Source organism: Rattus norvegicus, chromosome 10 (genome assembly GCF_021556685.1).
Source record: "Rattus norvegicus strain SHRSP/BbbUtx chromosome 10, alternate assembly SHRSP_T2T, whole genome shotgun sequence".
Lineage (NCBI taxonomy): Eukaryota > Metazoa > Chordata > Mammalia > Rodentia > Muridae > Rattus > Rattus norvegicus.
In genome coordinates, this window is record NC_141543.1 from 36,592,305 (window position 1) to 36,608,240 (window position 15,936).

Below are 15,936 nucleotides of genomic sequence, written 5' to 3' on the forward strand. Positions count from 1 at the left end.
TAAAGCTGTGCTTCACTACTACCCAGCTACTTTTTTTTTAATGGTATAATTCATTTGGGTGGAAAACAAAATAATTTATTAATTTAGGGCGCATATATGTGGCACATTGTAATTTTCTTCCATTTTATTTCATTTTGTGTAGGCATTAATTAGTTTTAATGTGGCCTCCATAGCTCAATGAAGGCTGGAATGTGGCCAAGAAGTCAGGACAAAGATGCTGGTTTGACTGGTTTGGAAGCAGTTTTAATGGAGATGAAAATGTTTTATCAACTCAACACAGGTACCCCCAAAATACAAATCAAAATATCATCTTCAGCTGCATAGCAAATATGATTTAAGAATTTAACATCATTATTCGATCACAAGCGTAAATATAAGTTCACCATAAATAATGTAAATTCATTGTACAAAAAATCCCCAACAACTCTTAATACAAATATGGTACACATTTGACAGTCTCTGAAACAGAATTCTTTTTAAAACATTTTAAAATCTAAGCTTTTTTCTTGATTTTTAAATACATTAAAAAAAATCAAAGAGGGGTGTGGGGTGGGAAACAAGGATCACTAGAGAGGAAAGAGCATTAAAGTTGTTCAGTGTCTGCAGACAAGTGCTGCAGAAATGGAATCTCTGTCCTCAAAGTGAGGACCTTGGTTTATTGGGATCAAATCTCTTGAGAATGTGACTCTTCCCAGAGGGTCAACTGTTGGGGTTAGGAGTACAGGGGAGGAGGGATGAGCTGCCAGGAAGGCGGCCTTATGAAGTAAACAGCCCACATTTCTACAGAGCAGCGAGGGAGGATTAGGAGAGAAGTCTGTTAATCACACACTATCCCCAGCCGGAGCTGAAGAGCTGGAAGGTGGGATCTGCTTCTGGGATACATCTCTGGTCATTGAAAAATAATCAGACTAAGAATTAACAGTGCCAGACGGGAGGACTGGACAGTTTCCCTTGCAAGCCACGCCCCCTACAAATGACTCCCATTCGTGCTCAGAGAGACTACAGAGCAATCCAAGCTACAGCAAAGGCTCTGAGTCTGTGGTATGCAGTAACGTTTAACTGGGAAAAGGCTGATCTTCTGGCCCTGTTCCCAGAGATTGAGAGTTAGTGTCCAGAAATGAACACTCTAGTGTACCATCCTCAAGGGTTCTAATTTACATGACTTCCCTGGGGTACGTGGCCGTGTCTGTCAAAGTGCTGGTTACACACACCTCTCCAGCTCTGTGTGGTTAAAACACGGTGACGGATAACAGTCACCTTACTGGGGGAGGGAGTGGTTACTCCTGTCTGCTCTCCTCCTCCCCAGGCTGGCAGAGGAGCATCTCTCATTCTTTCCTATGTTTTGGGGGCTCAGGGCTATGTCCTCTCTCTGTGGGTCAGATGACTAGCTCTGTGTGGAGACATGGGCAGTCTCCTTAAAGATCTGCTGTACGTGGAGACTGTGCAGGGGTGTTTTAGTTAGTCTAGAACACGGACGTTAATACACCCCTGTGAAAGAAGCTCTACCCCAGCACGGGGCTTGAGCAAAAGGAAGAGACCAGGAAGTTGAGAGCAAAAGAATAAAACGTTCCAAGAATCTTTTAGTAGCCAACATGATGAACATTCCAGTCTGCTTAAAGAAGACTTCTTTTTGGGTGGAGGGGTCTTGAGATCGAAAGCTTGTTGATAAAGATTTCTTTCCTCCCTGCTACCCTGTCTCCATTTGAAGTAACCCCTTTAGATTTTCTTTCTTGGGGGATTTTCCTAGATCAGGTTCTGTGTTAAGCAGTCACCGATTGGTCACTCGCTAATGTGATGTGCAGCGCTATGACTGACCGTGTGCACTCCCATGTGGCCAAGGGCTAAGACTCTGTATGAGGAGCAGGGGTGCCTTACCTTCCCACACCATTGACAAGGCCTAACATTTTTCCTTTGGGAGAAATCTGGAGTTGTGCCCTTTGCTGACGGATATATCTTTTCCTCACAGCAGGCCCTGGCATCTTCTCCCCTACTTCCACTCAGTGTGGTTTCACAAATCTTATTTTCTTCTCTCTGGGGCTGTCCTGCCAGGACGGTCTAGGGTGGGTGGTAGGGGGGCTGTAAAAGATCCCTTTTCAGCATCATTTGTTGTCTTGACAGTTAGCAACCTCTTCCTGGCTCTCCAGGGATCTAACTTTGGTAGTGGAGTCCCTAATATCAAGAGCAGGAAGTGAAGTGACCAGGACACTGGAGGGAGAAGCCACAGAAGATGGGTGAGTAAGCTCGGGCATACAATTGGGCCAGGCTGATATCTCTGTTATGGCTCCACTCTCCTCTCCTATGTCTCTAAGACTGTGGTGCTGGATCAAATACAGACACTGGGTAGGAAGTTACGATTTTGGGAGGTGGTCTTGGGAAGTAATCACAGATGGGGTGGGCAGCTGTTAGGGTGGAAACAGTACTTCTTAAACACAGTTAAGGTGGAAAAAAAAAGAAAGAAGAAAGCACACACTGCCCTGTGTTTTTGTTGTTTTTTTCATTTACACTATGGAGAAACCCACCATGGAGATATCATGGGAGAGCATGCGGGAGCCCAGCCCTTGGGAGTGGTATAGATGTGTTGGGGAGGTTTTTCTTTTCCTTCCAGGCCTGTCCCCCACACTGTCAGCTGGACCTGCTGCAGGCTGACCACTGTGTTCCCTCTCCTGCTTCTCCTCCTCCTCCTCCTCTGGGTTGAAGGTCTGCAGGATTTCCTACCTAGCAGGTGGTGGCCAGGGACTGGTGGATTGGGGGCTGGAAGCAGCGTACGTGCTCTACCGTGGAGCTGTCTGTCTCTACGGACTTCATGTACTTGTTCAGAATGGCAAAAACCTCATTGTTCAAGATCTGGTACTTCCTGATGCGGTCAGCCATCTTCTTCAGGGGCTGTAGAAGGATGAGGGTGCTTAGGTTAGGATCAGGGTAAAGTGGGAGGCGGAGAGGGGGCTGGAAACCAGGTGTCTGACATCCCAATAGTCATATTTCTCTTTCCTTTAAAGATCTTCTCTATGGTTCCCAAACAGAATGCCCAAGGTTGCTGATAACCTTTGCAAGTCTCAAGGCTTCCGACAAAGCTCCCGTAATCAGAGCACTGCAGGACTGTCACGAAGGCCAATGGGATAGAACTGTGAGGCTAGAGACGAACTGTGTGTAATCAAACAACTCTGGACAGGACGGCAAGACCACCTGAAGTCTGTGTGAGTGTCAGGGGCAACCTCGGCAAGCACTGGGAACACTGGATCCCTACTTGCAGGTGAATGTCAGACCTTATTCGATATACTGCATCCAAGTGGGAGTTGGGAGTGAATAAAAGACTTCAATGTGACTCAAACTATGAAGTTCTTAGAAGAAAGCACAGGAGTAAATCACCGGGATATGTCAGGTTTGGCAGCAATTTTTCTTTTTGGCTATGACACCGAAGTCTCTAGCAGCCAATGCAGAGGGAAGACTTGGGTGCATTAAAGGATATCATGAGCGGAATGAAAGGATGTATTTATAAAAAAGGCAAGAAGCTGTTATTCTGAATATATAAATGCTATAATCCAAGCCCAGTGAAGTGGCTCAATGGGTGCCAAGCCGGAGGCTCTCAGGGGGATCCCCAGGCCCCACATGTTGGGACGAGAGAATTGACTTCATTAACTTGGCCTCAGACCCCTCCCCCAAAACGTGTGCTGCAGCAGGCTTCTCCAAACACACACACACACACACACACACACACACACACACACACGCATGCTCACAAAGGAAGTAAACGTGAGAAAAACTTAACCAGCAATTAAAATCTGGAGAAAGGACTCAAAAGGCATTTCTCTACCGAAGACACACAATGACCCAATGATCTATGGGTTCTTGGGTGTTGGTGGTGGGAATATAAAATGGTGCACACATCAGGAAAGACAGTCTGGCCATTCCTCGAAAATTAAAGGGAATTACCAGATGGTCCAGCACTTAGACTTCTGAGTGTATACCTCAAAGAACCTGAAGGAGAGACTCAGTAAGAGGCCTAAGTTCATAGTTCTACTCCTAGTTGCTAAGGTGAATGCAATGCAAAGGCCCATCAGTGGACTGTGTCCGCATACGATGAAGTACTAGTTAATTATAGAAGAAGGAGACTCCGACACAGTGTGACATGGATGAGCCTCTTTCTGAAATAAGCCAATCACAAGAGGACAGAGACTGTGTTATTCACATTATATAAGGCACACAGAGTCATCATATCCACAGAGGCAGAAAGAAAAATGGCAGCTGTCAGGAACCGGGGAGTCATTTAAATGGACACAAAACTTCCGCAGGAAAAAAAATGAAACAGCTCAAGGCCTGAGGATGATGTCATATGATACTGAGAGGGTATTTAAAGTAACACTGAACTGGATACTGGGAGACAGCTACTTACAATGACCACAACTCTTAAAACTCCCTTTTTTGTAAGGATGCTTGACCACACAGATCAACCTTCTTAGTGCCGTGACCCTTTAATACAGTTCCCAGGTTGTGACCCCCAGCCATAGAACTGTTTTGTTCCTACTTCATAACTGTTATGAATTGTAATGTAAGTAGCCGCTGTTCAGGATATCTGATATGCGACCCTTGCGAAAGGGTCATTCAATACCCCTGCCCCATTGGGGTCAAGACCCACAGGTTGAGGACCAGTATGTTAGCCACCCACTTATGTGGCAGCTGCTCCCTGTGTCTGGAATCTACCTGGCCACTAGCCCTATGTACTGCCTGCCATTCAACCTAAGTCCCAACACTATGAAGACCTCTGCCCTTGTCCCTTCTCCTGTCATTCAGTTTAAAGGCTCTGTTTTCCCACAGCACCCAACAGCCACGGCTATAGTGTCTGGTCCCCGTGCCTGCCATGGCTGTAATGTCTGGTGTGCTGTGGCAATGGTGGCCAGCACCAACAGGGTCTGCTTGGGACAGGGAAGGGACATTTGAAGTCAGGAGTCCAGGCTTGTTACCCAATCTATCATAGCATGTTATGTATGGGCAGGCCTTTTCCAAGAATGTTTCCAACTTGTGAGTGTCTGTGCATAGTGATCGCTCTCCCTCCATAAGCAGTTTATGCTACTCCTTCCTGAAGATAGCCTGTTGCCAGCCCTCACTTTGCAGGCCAGCCATATCTACTTACCACATTCTTAATGATCTCATCCTTCCCGTCCTGCCTCTGCACCTTCAGCAGATGATAACAGAAATCAAACAGGTCAAAGCGCCGTTGCTGGCCCAGCAAGACAACAATGGAGCAGCCAGCCCAGTTCAAGCCATCACCGAAGCACTGCCTGGGGTGGGCAAGGAAACAGTGAGAAGCTGAGGGGAGACATCCTCGCCAAAGCCAGCTTCCCCAAGGAGACGCAGTCAACTTGGAGGAAAAGAGGAACACACAAAGAAAAACCCAACCAGACTCCCTCTCTCTGTCTCTCCTCCTGCCCCACTATGTGTGTGCGCGTGCCCACACATACACATGGAGGCCAGAGGTTGAGGTTGGGGGTCACCCTCAATTGCTTTTTACCTTGTGTTCTCAGTCTCTGTCCCTAAATCTGGCTCTCCAATGCAGTGAGACTGTTAGTGACTCTGGCCAACGAGCTTCCATGCATCCTCCAGTCTCAGCTTTCTTAGTGTCAGGATTACGGGTGCACAATGCCTCACTTGGCCTTTTGGAAATGTGTATTTTTAATGGTGTGTCAGTATGGATGTGCACACACGAATGCAGGCGCCCACAGGAGGCAGAGGCCGGTGGCAATGGGCCCTCCTAGAGCTGGACTAGCAGGCAATTGTGAGCCATTGATGGTGCTGGGATCTGAACTCTTGTCCTCTAACAGCAGTATGGAACTCTTAGCCATTGGGCCATCTCTCCAGCTCTTCCCCTGGCTTTTAGACATGGCTTCTGGGGCTAGAACTCAGGTCCTTAAGGCTTGCAATTAGTCATCTCCTCAATGCTAATTGACTTTGAGACTCACATAGCTTGTCATGGGAGGCCAGTTAGAGGAGGCTGTGTTGGCTCCTACAGGCCACAATGCCCAAGAGACCTGTGGATGACTATAGGGTCATTCTTATGTCACTTCCTCTGTTCTAAGGTAGTTAGAACCTGGGCAGCTCCACCACTTCCCCCGTCACAGGGTTGGAAGGACACAGCCCTCCCCCCAACCCCCAGCTGAGCTTTCTCCTCTCCTCCCCACCCCTTCCTTCCCTGTTTTTAGTCCCCAAAGGACCGGCTAATCACCTCTGCCACACCACCCTCAGTATGATGCTAGACAGGTTCAGGAAGAGGGGGGCTCTGCTTCTGTTTTCTCTGCTGATGGGACTGAGGGTGATCTAAAGACTCCCCATTTCCTACGTGGAGTCTTGCAGGGGTGAGGTGAATGCTCAGGGCCAAAGGCTGACACTCACGGGGTTCGTTCTTTCAGTCTTGGGCCCCGATTCTGCTGACAGACATTTACTGATCTCCCAGTTTACTATCCCCCGTTCACAGACCCCATCCCTGATATGGCCACAGGATTAGTTCTAGTCTGAAAATTCAGGTCTGAGAACCAAGTTCCATTCTCTGGGGTTTACAATCTCCCCTTGTCTCCAACCAGCCCCATGCGACACCTTGACATAGGTGCTTCCGTATTCTGTTGGTCCCCTTTAACCTCTGGAGGCCAAGAACAGTCCACTGTTGTCATGCCCAGCACTGGCATAGTGACCAATATGTATCATTGTTCGAGCCACTTCGGCCCCTCTTCTCCTTTCTGGCTAGTGCATCCCCGTGGTGAGGGGAGGGGAGAGGGTGCACTCACTCAGCTGTGAACTCGTTGGTCCCCACAGGGATGCAGTAGACAAACTGCATGGCGCTCCACAGCCGGTGAAACTCAACACACTCATCCACGTGCATGACGCCATTGGTGGGTGGCGGGCCCCTCCAGATGGGGTCCTGCAGGTAGCTCCGAATTCGGGTCAGGATAACCTCGAACATGGACAGGCCACAGCAGAGCCGCTCCTTGGTCAGCAGGTCACCCTCCCGAGCGATGGCAATTTGCTGGGACAGGAAGCGTACGTAGGTTAACACTGCATCGTCCACATCTGAGAGCCCATCTGCCCCACTTCCACTAGAGAGTCCCAAACACTGGTGCCAGCCACATCTAGAACTTGTTCACTGGAACCGCTACTCTTCCCAGAGCAGGGGAACGAGCCTGAGAACTTGAGGGCATGGAAGTCTTATGGTCATTGCTACCCATGATCCCATCAACAGAAGACTGATTTTAAAACTTATCTGACCACATACTGGTCTCAGAGGCCAGTTGGGGCTGAAGAAATAGGGTCAGTGCAGGTACAAGGACACAAGCTCTGTCCTCCAGAACCCAAATTAGTAAGTCAGGCCTTGTAATCGAGGCACTGGAGAGGCCGGGATGGCTAACTAGGTACCCAGAAGTCAGAAGTGCCCCTATCAGCGTAACACTATTAGGGTGTGTGGCACACCAGGCTCCTGATGAGAGAGAGCTCCGTCCAATTCTACGGGTAGATTATTCTAGTCACGGACGAGGACGCTGAGGCTCAGAGGTGCAGCCAAGGAGATGGATAAGGCTTGGATTCTGCTCAACGAAGCTTAGTTCTACAAGTTAGATTATGAGGTAAATCCAGCAAGTTGGAGAAAATGACATTTACTACAACGCCTTCAAACACCAGCACAGCCCCCACAGAAGATGGCAGCACATGCGTGGGGTGTGCGTGTAGAAAACATTTTAGGGGGAGTCAAGTTAGTCGTGGGTTGCAGATGGGCTGCGGGAAATGGGTGGGCTTTTCACCTTCGAAATAGTTCTGTGCCATGGAATGTGCTAGAAGGAACGTATGTTACTGTTTTAAAATAGGCCGCTGACTCCGGAGAATCATTTCCTCTAGTCTGCAACCCTTCTTTGACAATGGTGCATGGTCTCTATTAGTAACGCAAACAAGCGTCTCATCTGGTCTTGGCTACTGCATCTCCAGCAATCAGACAGGCAGACGGGCACATCAAACACACAACCGCCTCCCACATGGGTCTGTGCTGTGAGTGAAAACATCGAAGAACGAAGGTGCCGAAAGCTTCCTCAGAACACGTATTACAGTCTAAGGTCAAAGTCGGGTCTTTCTGTCTGGGAACAAAGCTAAAGAAAGCTGGCTTTTGAGGCTGCAGACTCACAGGACACATATGGAATTAGCTCCCGGGGGGAGGAAGGGTTCTCAGGGGCCCATTCTGGAGGAGACAGGAAAGGACCACCAGACCTCCCCCTCAAAGCCCTGTTCCTTGGAGACCTTCCCCTCCCCCAACCACAGAGGGCAGCCTCTAAGTAAATCCAGGGAAGGAAAGAAATCAGGGAGCAGAGCTCATGATGAATGTGGGCCTTGAGTGTAGTTGCCATGACGGCTATAAAGTGAAGGAGAAAAATGAGTTAGGGAAGAGTTAGTGGATGTTTGAAACACCTTTGTCTCACGAGTCAGGAGGGCACCCCGATTCATGTAGGATCAATTTGATTGTGCAGCAGACAGTTCGCAACCCAGGAGACCCCTCGAGCTGCCATGGCTAGCCAGACAAAGCGCTCCTAAGATAGTATGAGCTTGGTACTTGATTCTGGTCTTGAGTTTGCTCTGTTCTACCCAGCTCTCCGCATGTGAAGAACACGGCTCCTTGGGGGATGCTCAAAATGAAGGGCCTGTGTATGTTCTCATCAGCAAATCAAGGGACTTCTAGTATTCTAATTAATCTGCCGTCTGTCTGGTTATTCTGAATCAGGCAGCACCTGAGAATCCTGGTCTGAAAACACTGGCAAATGATTTTTATCAAATCTGTGGCTGGACTTTCAGTTCTCCATCCACCACAGCCAACAGAAGGGGCGTTGACCCTTTTCTCTGAGGAAGTATTTGCCCTTCCGTTTCTTTCTGTGAACCACAAAGGTAATATATGTTCACCGGGTAAAGTTTGGGGGAAAATTTAAATAACGCATAAGAAAGGCAATATTCCACTTATCCCACTATACAAGAGGAGCTTTCTTAAAATACAGATATATGAAGATCGTTCACAGTTATGAATATGGATATATATGTACGTAAGATAGCAGATCATCTCTTTTACATTTTTTCTTAGCATGTCTCTAATTTAAAAACTCATTTCCATATCACATTCAGTGCCATGGTTTTTAGATGGCTCTCCCAAAACAGCCTCTGGTAAACGTATTTAGTTCTCTACCCTCACAGGTTCTTTTAAACTTTTCACGAATCTCCACTGTGAGGGACAACTCTAAAGCAGTTGCCTGTGGACGGGACATTTTGTGAGCATTGTCTCCTGTTATGTATGCTGTTGGAGAAATCTCTAGTCTTGGTGGGAGTTGGAGAATGGAAATACTTTAAAAGGTTTTGCTAGCTGGATGGTGGCGAAGGGAGCCTTTAATCCCAGCACTTAGGAGGCAGATGCAGGGGGAAGTCTCTGTGTGTTGGAGGCCAGCCTGGTTTACAGGCTGTTCCAGGACAGCCAATGACACACTGGGAAACCCTGTCACAAAAAACTCCAACCCCCCCACCCCAAAGTTTATTTTTGCTATGTGACAGTGACTGAGTCTCAAGGATGCTGGCCAGACAACTTCCTAGGTGACGCCCATGCCTCGTACCCTGAGCTGTCAATGTGCTCCGAAGAAAAATGTCTTTATCAAACGGAGAGATGGGAAGCTGCCTTGGCCTTGGGGGGTCCCATTTCACGGACTGATGGCAACGTGGAACTTTTCCCGTTTGTTGATATCTTTGCTATTTGAATGTGAGTCTATTTTTTGGTAAATCATTTTGTACGTACATGCCCCTAGATGTGTGTGCACATGTGCTTTGCCTGTGTGTGTGCATGTGGAAGTCGGAGGTCAACTTTGGGTACCTGATCTTGTTGCCTATGTTTTAAGATAGGGTCTGTCACTGAACCTGGAGCTCACTGCATTGTTGAGACTGGCTGCCAGCCGGCCCCTGAGATGTCTGTCTGTCCCCTTCTCAATTGCTAGGGTGACGGATTTGTTACCACCACTGGTTTTTACAAGGGTGCTGGGGATCTGAACACAGGTCTTCATGTTTGCACGGAAAGACCTTCACCCAGTGAATGCTTACCCCAACCCTCACTTTCTACAGGATAAAGAGGCCATCTAGTGCTCATCGCAAATGCAGCCACTTTGTGGTTTGTTCTAATGTATAAAGGATGGTGCTTAAAAGAGCTCCTACCTACTTTCCATTCCACACAGTGGGGGTCTTTCCCAAGTGTGCGCCCCGCCCCCTTTAAAACTCCCATTCCATGAAATACCTGATTCTAAGCAGAGCTTCTCAGCATTCTTTTCTGTGGCCCTTTGCATCTTTAGGAATTCTGACTTATTCAGTAACAGGAAAGAGATGGAGACCTTACCACATGTGTGTGTGTGTGTGTGTGTGTGTGTGTGTGTGTGTGTAAATTCCCTAACCTTTCTGCAAACATCAATGTTTCCTCAGTAACATGCAAAAGGCTGAGCCCAGACAGAGAGCAGGTATGAACACCTACAGTGAGTACATGGGAAGGTAAGCAGCCTCGTAATGAGTTTTTACCAAGAGGAATATCAGCGGAGAGACCTTTCCTCCATGATCAGTGGCTTGACCCTCTGTCATGATTCATTTTCCGAGCTGTTAACAATATAACACATTTCAAAAGAGAAGATACAGATTTTTCTTTTTCTTTTTTCTTTTTTTTTTCCAGAGCTGAGGACCGAACCCAGGGCCTTGCGCTTGCTAGGCAAGTGCTCTACCACTGAGCTAAATCCCCAACCCAAGATATGGATTTTAAAAGGGCAGGCCAGCTGGGAGGTGAAACAGCTACCATCCCATTTCAGAGCTGGGAAAACAAAGGCAGCGAAGTAGAATGTCCCATGTGAGATTGTGTGACCTTCAGGGAAGAGCTGGGAATCACGGTGCTGACGGAAAAACCAGGTCACCACAGTTTGCTCAGAAACAAGTGGTTAAGACCACACTGCCCAAACCTTCCCGGCTTTACCAGGACAGTTACCTCCGTCACTGACCCAGACACCATACAAGATCCAGCGGAAGAGAACATCTAGCTGGCCAGCTCCAGTGTTCACAATTTGCCAGCATTTATTTATTTATTTTGCCTATGGGTTGACGAGATTGAATTTATCGTTAAGTATGTGTGTGTGCGTTCGGCATGCGTGCACACATGTATGTCCGGTGCGTGTGTAGAGCTCAGAGCACAACCTGCATTGACTCATTCACTCCTCCCATCACGTGGGTCCTGGGACTCACGCAAGCCTGCTAGCCTTGGCAGCAAGTGTCTTTACCCACTGAGCCATCTCACTGGCCCCGAATTTACTTCTTAATTTAGTTGTCTTCTTCACACCTTACCTACACATATTAATGAGGAACAGTGTACCTCAATCGCACCCCTATAGTCTATCCCCCATTCCACTTTTCCACTCCCTAGTAACCCCTGACTATATTTTCAGGTTGAGCTGGGCTGTAGTGTTAAGACTATTCCTTGAGAAAAAGGCGACTTATCAAACTGGCATGCCCTCTCTTACTAAGGATCTTGTTAAATACTCAACAGGGGATGAATAGAAATTCCTATCAGTTGAAAGGAAATGGTGTTCGGCAGAACGGGGAAGGAATGCACAGCCATGAGCAGAAACACACTCCAGCCCCAGGCTCTCAAAACTGGATTCTTGTAGGATGACACCCTGAGAGCAGCAACAAGCCAGCATGACACCGGCTTGGGGGATTTCTCCCTAAAAGGAAATCCTCTTAGAGGATTTTCTCTGTTCAACCTCTGCTGCCCCAAAAGTGGGAGGACTCTTTACAATGTCTGAATTCCCTGCTGTGAGTCAAAGACCCAGACGCCTCCTATGGTTAGTCACTGTTTCAGTGGGGGCCTCTTGTAGGTGGCAACTTCTCAGTTTGACGTCTGTGCAGATGAGGCTTGGCCTTATGGAGAGGGGCTACCTCTTACCCTCTGCTGACAGTGTGGGTCCTTCTGTGAGAAGCCCAGTAAGGAACCTGAGTTCAAGGGTAGCTTTAACTCCTGAACTGGGACAGTAGTCACTGTGGCCAGCAATAAACACCTTGATCACCTCTAAATGTCCTGCACTGACTGCCTCATCCCCTGCTTGCCTTCAAATGGGAGGCTGCCTTAAATCAACTTGAAGGAAAGCAGCAGCGGACATTTTGGTGCCTCTCCCCCTATTTCTCTTCTGTCCTGCTTCCGGACAGAGCCTGAGAGTGCTCTGCGGGCAGGCATCCTCTCTTATCCAACTCAGTGTCCATAGTAACTGGGACCATTATTATTATTATTATTTTCAAGTTAGCTTTTACAGACTCAACATGAGCCCAGGCAAATTTGAAAATAATTGGAGCACTATAGAAAAATTCAAAACATCTTTGATTCTTCATCCCCCTACCCTGTTTCTATCTCCACCTTGCTTCAGAGGCTGCCGTCATAATGAACTGGCGTGCTGGCGAGTTTTATGTCAATGTGACACAAGCTAGTCATATAAGAGAGGGAACCTGCATAAGATTAATACCTCACAGACAACTAACCACATAACCACAGTGTCTCGTGATCTTGAGTTTCTTAAGATACCTAGATGTAAAGTGTTGACTCAGACAGTGTTACAGAATTTCTGGTACCTGGCAGGGCTCTGATGGATACTGCTTTAAGAAGACTTCCTTCCCTCTTTCTTAGCAGAACTCACAACCCCGGGGTAGAGAAGAGAACTCAAGCCTGAAAGGAAACCTCATCCCAGCTTGCCCCAGATTTATGATATTGGACACACTTTCCCTTCTATGTGACTTAGTTTCCCTGTCTGTAAAACAAGGAGGTTGGACCCCAAACTTTCCATTCTTGGGATGCTTTGGGTATGCGATGTAGGATTTGTACCTGAGGCGTCCCCAGTCGCTCTATCAGGGGGACCAGGTGAAGTGGGGCGTACTTGGCCTCGAGGCGTTTCATCCGGACTTCCAGACGCTCCCCCTCTGTGGACCAACAAAGGAACAGGAAGTGAGTGTGTGGTGGGGGTAGGGGGCTACTTCTCAGAGGACCTGACGCTGTCACTGTGTCCCTAAACCTGGAGAGCGTGTGCAGAACTTTCTCCTTGGTTCTGGAGACTGCGATGAGAGTTCATCCTGAGGGATTGGTATCTCCCACGAGCTTGGATCAATAACAGACTCATCCGTCTAGTGAAATGGTGCATTCCCTGTCACTCAGGAAGTTCGAGGCTAGATCGAGTGACACAGGAAGGCTAGCCTAGAAGAAACAAGGCTTGGATTGAGGAGGGGACAGGCAGATCTCAGGGGATGGCTGGCAGCCGGTTTCACCAATACAGCGAACTCCAGGTTCAGTGACAGACCCTATCTCAAAAAAACAGGCAAAGAGATCAGATAAAGGAACCCAATTAGAGAGCCACTCCCAATCCCTTAATGTTTCCACAGGCATCCAAAACACTATGCTCCTTCCTGGATGGCTGGGTTGATGGGGATTAGGAAGTGAGCAGAGGGAAGTGGGGGATGTGTGAGGACCTGAGTTGGAATCTCCAGGAACATATAAAAAGTTGGACCATGTAGTACACATCTGTAAACCCAGATTTCCTATGGTAAAGGAGGTGGAGACGGGAGACTTCCTAGAAGTTTTCAGGCCACCTAACCTGGCACACGTAATGGCAAACCACAAAGAGGCCCTGTCTCATACTGAAAGCTGAAGATGTCACTTGGGGTGTCCCCTGGCCTCCCATGGCACATGTGTGTCCATACTCACACCAATATTCTTGTAAAGCGAGCATTAATCAAATGTAAGAAGGCTGTCACTGCAGCTGGTGGTTTCTTACCTTTGATATAGACCCGAGGCAGAATGTTTTGGAAGGGTGCGGCATGGAGCAAATCACAGACTTCCTCTTGAGACTGCAGAGATGGGGGGGGGGGGGAGAAAATGATTGTCACATTAAATTAGAATTCACTCCTAAAATCTCGACCCCAGTTCTGCTGGCTCGAGTGCTCAAGTTCTGGGAATTCTTAACAGCAGTGGTAGCTTGCTGGTTTCTTCGAGTCTACTCATCATCACAATGAGGACAGGCTGTAGTGAGGACAGAGAGAGTCCATAGCCTCTTACGCCTAGCTCATGAGAGCCCAAACCATTTTTACCCATCACCATACAAGGATTTTGCTGAAGGATTAAGATGAATGAAGGTTAGAGGGCCTGGACAACGCTGAGGGCTACCTCACTCTGGTTGGCTGGTCATGAGGTCTACAGGAATAAAGAAGATAGCTGAGACACAGTGGAGGGTGGGGTAGGGGAGGCTGTCTCAGTTGGCAAGGTGCTGGACCTGAGCCCCAGCACGTATGTAAAAAGTCAAGCGTGGTAATCTGTGCATATAATCCCGGCACTGGCAAGGCAAAGTTAGATTCCTGGACATGTTGGCCAGCTAGCCTCGTACACCCAGTGAGCTACCTTATCTCAGAAATAAGGTGGACTGCTCTAGAGGAGTGATGTCTGAGGATCACTGGTGTGTGTGTGTGTGGGGGGGCACATATGTACATGCACATGTGTGTGTATGTGTGTGTGTGTGTATTTTGGTGAATCCTGGTTATCCAGAATGGCTCTGAGCAAATGTCTGTGTCGCTGGATCAGTTTTCATCATAATAGATAACCAGCAAGAGAAGAGAACCTAGAACGTAGGTTTTGCTGAACACAGGTTACACACAAAAGGAAGCCTGTACCACAGGGATGGGAGGGTACAGTTGATTAGGGTTAAAGGGAAGACTTGACTAACAGACTTAGTTAAGGACCAGCCTCTGATTGCTGATTTCAGGACAAGGCGCATGAGGGTCGGGGGGCAGCTGAAGGCCCCCTCTACTGTGTGTCTCCCCCTCCTTTCTTTTGTGGGCACCACACGAGATGAGATCCAGGATGTAGTCAAACTTAACTCTTAGGAGTTATAAGAAGCAGAGGAAACTCAGGACTAGAGGGGCTCTTGGGCTGACTCTAACACCATCTGGATGGAGCCCTCCCATCCGGGGCATCTGGAAGAGCAGCAACGAGAGAGGAATCCTGAAATATCTTCAGGAAATTGGAGATCGAATCCCTTCCGAGTCCCTCTTTCGGCATCCCTGCAGGTGGCACTCCTGACTGTCCCTCAGATGGTGATTTTCCTCTCTGTTTATCGTTTGACTCCCATCTGTTGTTCTACGTCTCTTGACTCTTTCCTTGACTCTTACTATAACACTATCCTTCCTTAAGGGCCATGAGGAAGCATTTCTGTTTTTCATCTCACTCCCAGCAATCGCTTATGATTAAATGCCTTGCAGACGATAATTTATCAGTACTCACCTATGTAGGTAAATGCTTGCTACCCCACGTGAATAAATGAAGCTGTCTGTCCACGTGATAGTTATCTGAGCATGAGAAAACTGCCACCCATCCCTCCATTCACCCAACAGATATTTATAAAATACCAGGCACGGTTCTAGGCTAGGCGGACATGATGTCGAACAAGTTAGACTAGATCTGGGCTCTTGTGCCATTTAAATCCCTGTAAAGACTTGTGAACACAAAGAAAATGTCAGATAGTGATCGCTCAAGAGAGGGACCAAGAAGGAGGCAAGAACTAATTTGGGTCACTTAGAAAATTCCCTAGGGAGGAGTAAAAGCTGAACATAGGACAGACATGGAGGAAGGTAGCCACATAGACTCAGGTGAGCGCATTCCAGTGCGAAGGCCGTGGGCGGCCAACAAGCTGGAGTAGAGCCACAATGGGGCTCACAGTATACCCTGCATGACATCATGTGGGGCCCAATGGCATGGGCTGAGTGTAGATTGCGTTCTCCGTAGAGAGGAGATATATAGCTTATTGCAAGCACACTTGACCCAGTCACCACAGTCAGTCACTCACAGTCTTTCTTTCTTATGAAACATTCTCTTGCCCTTAGGGG

General features: G+C 47.9%; 1 protein-coding gene across 11 annotated transcripts in view; it reads right to left on the reverse strand.

The window, feature by feature from the left end:
- Nucleotides 1-221: 221 nt before the first annotated feature.
- Cyfip2 (cytoplasmic FMR1 interacting protein 2) overlaps nt 222-15,936 on the reverse strand; it is a 119,630-nt gene continuing 103,915 nt past the window's right edge. For all 11 annotated transcript variants that reach the window (NM_001446893.1, XM_087571626.1, XM_087571631.1 and 8 more), the window contains 5 exon segments: nt 222-2,883; nt 5,129-5,276; nt 6,774-7,012; nt 12,893-12,987; nt 13,836-13,908. In NM_001446893.1, the coding sequence (NP_001433822.1) occupies nt 2,716-2,883; nt 5,129-5,276; nt 6,774-7,012; nt 12,893-12,987; nt 13,836-13,908 (723 nt within the window). In that variant the 3' untranslated portion in view covers nt 222-2,715.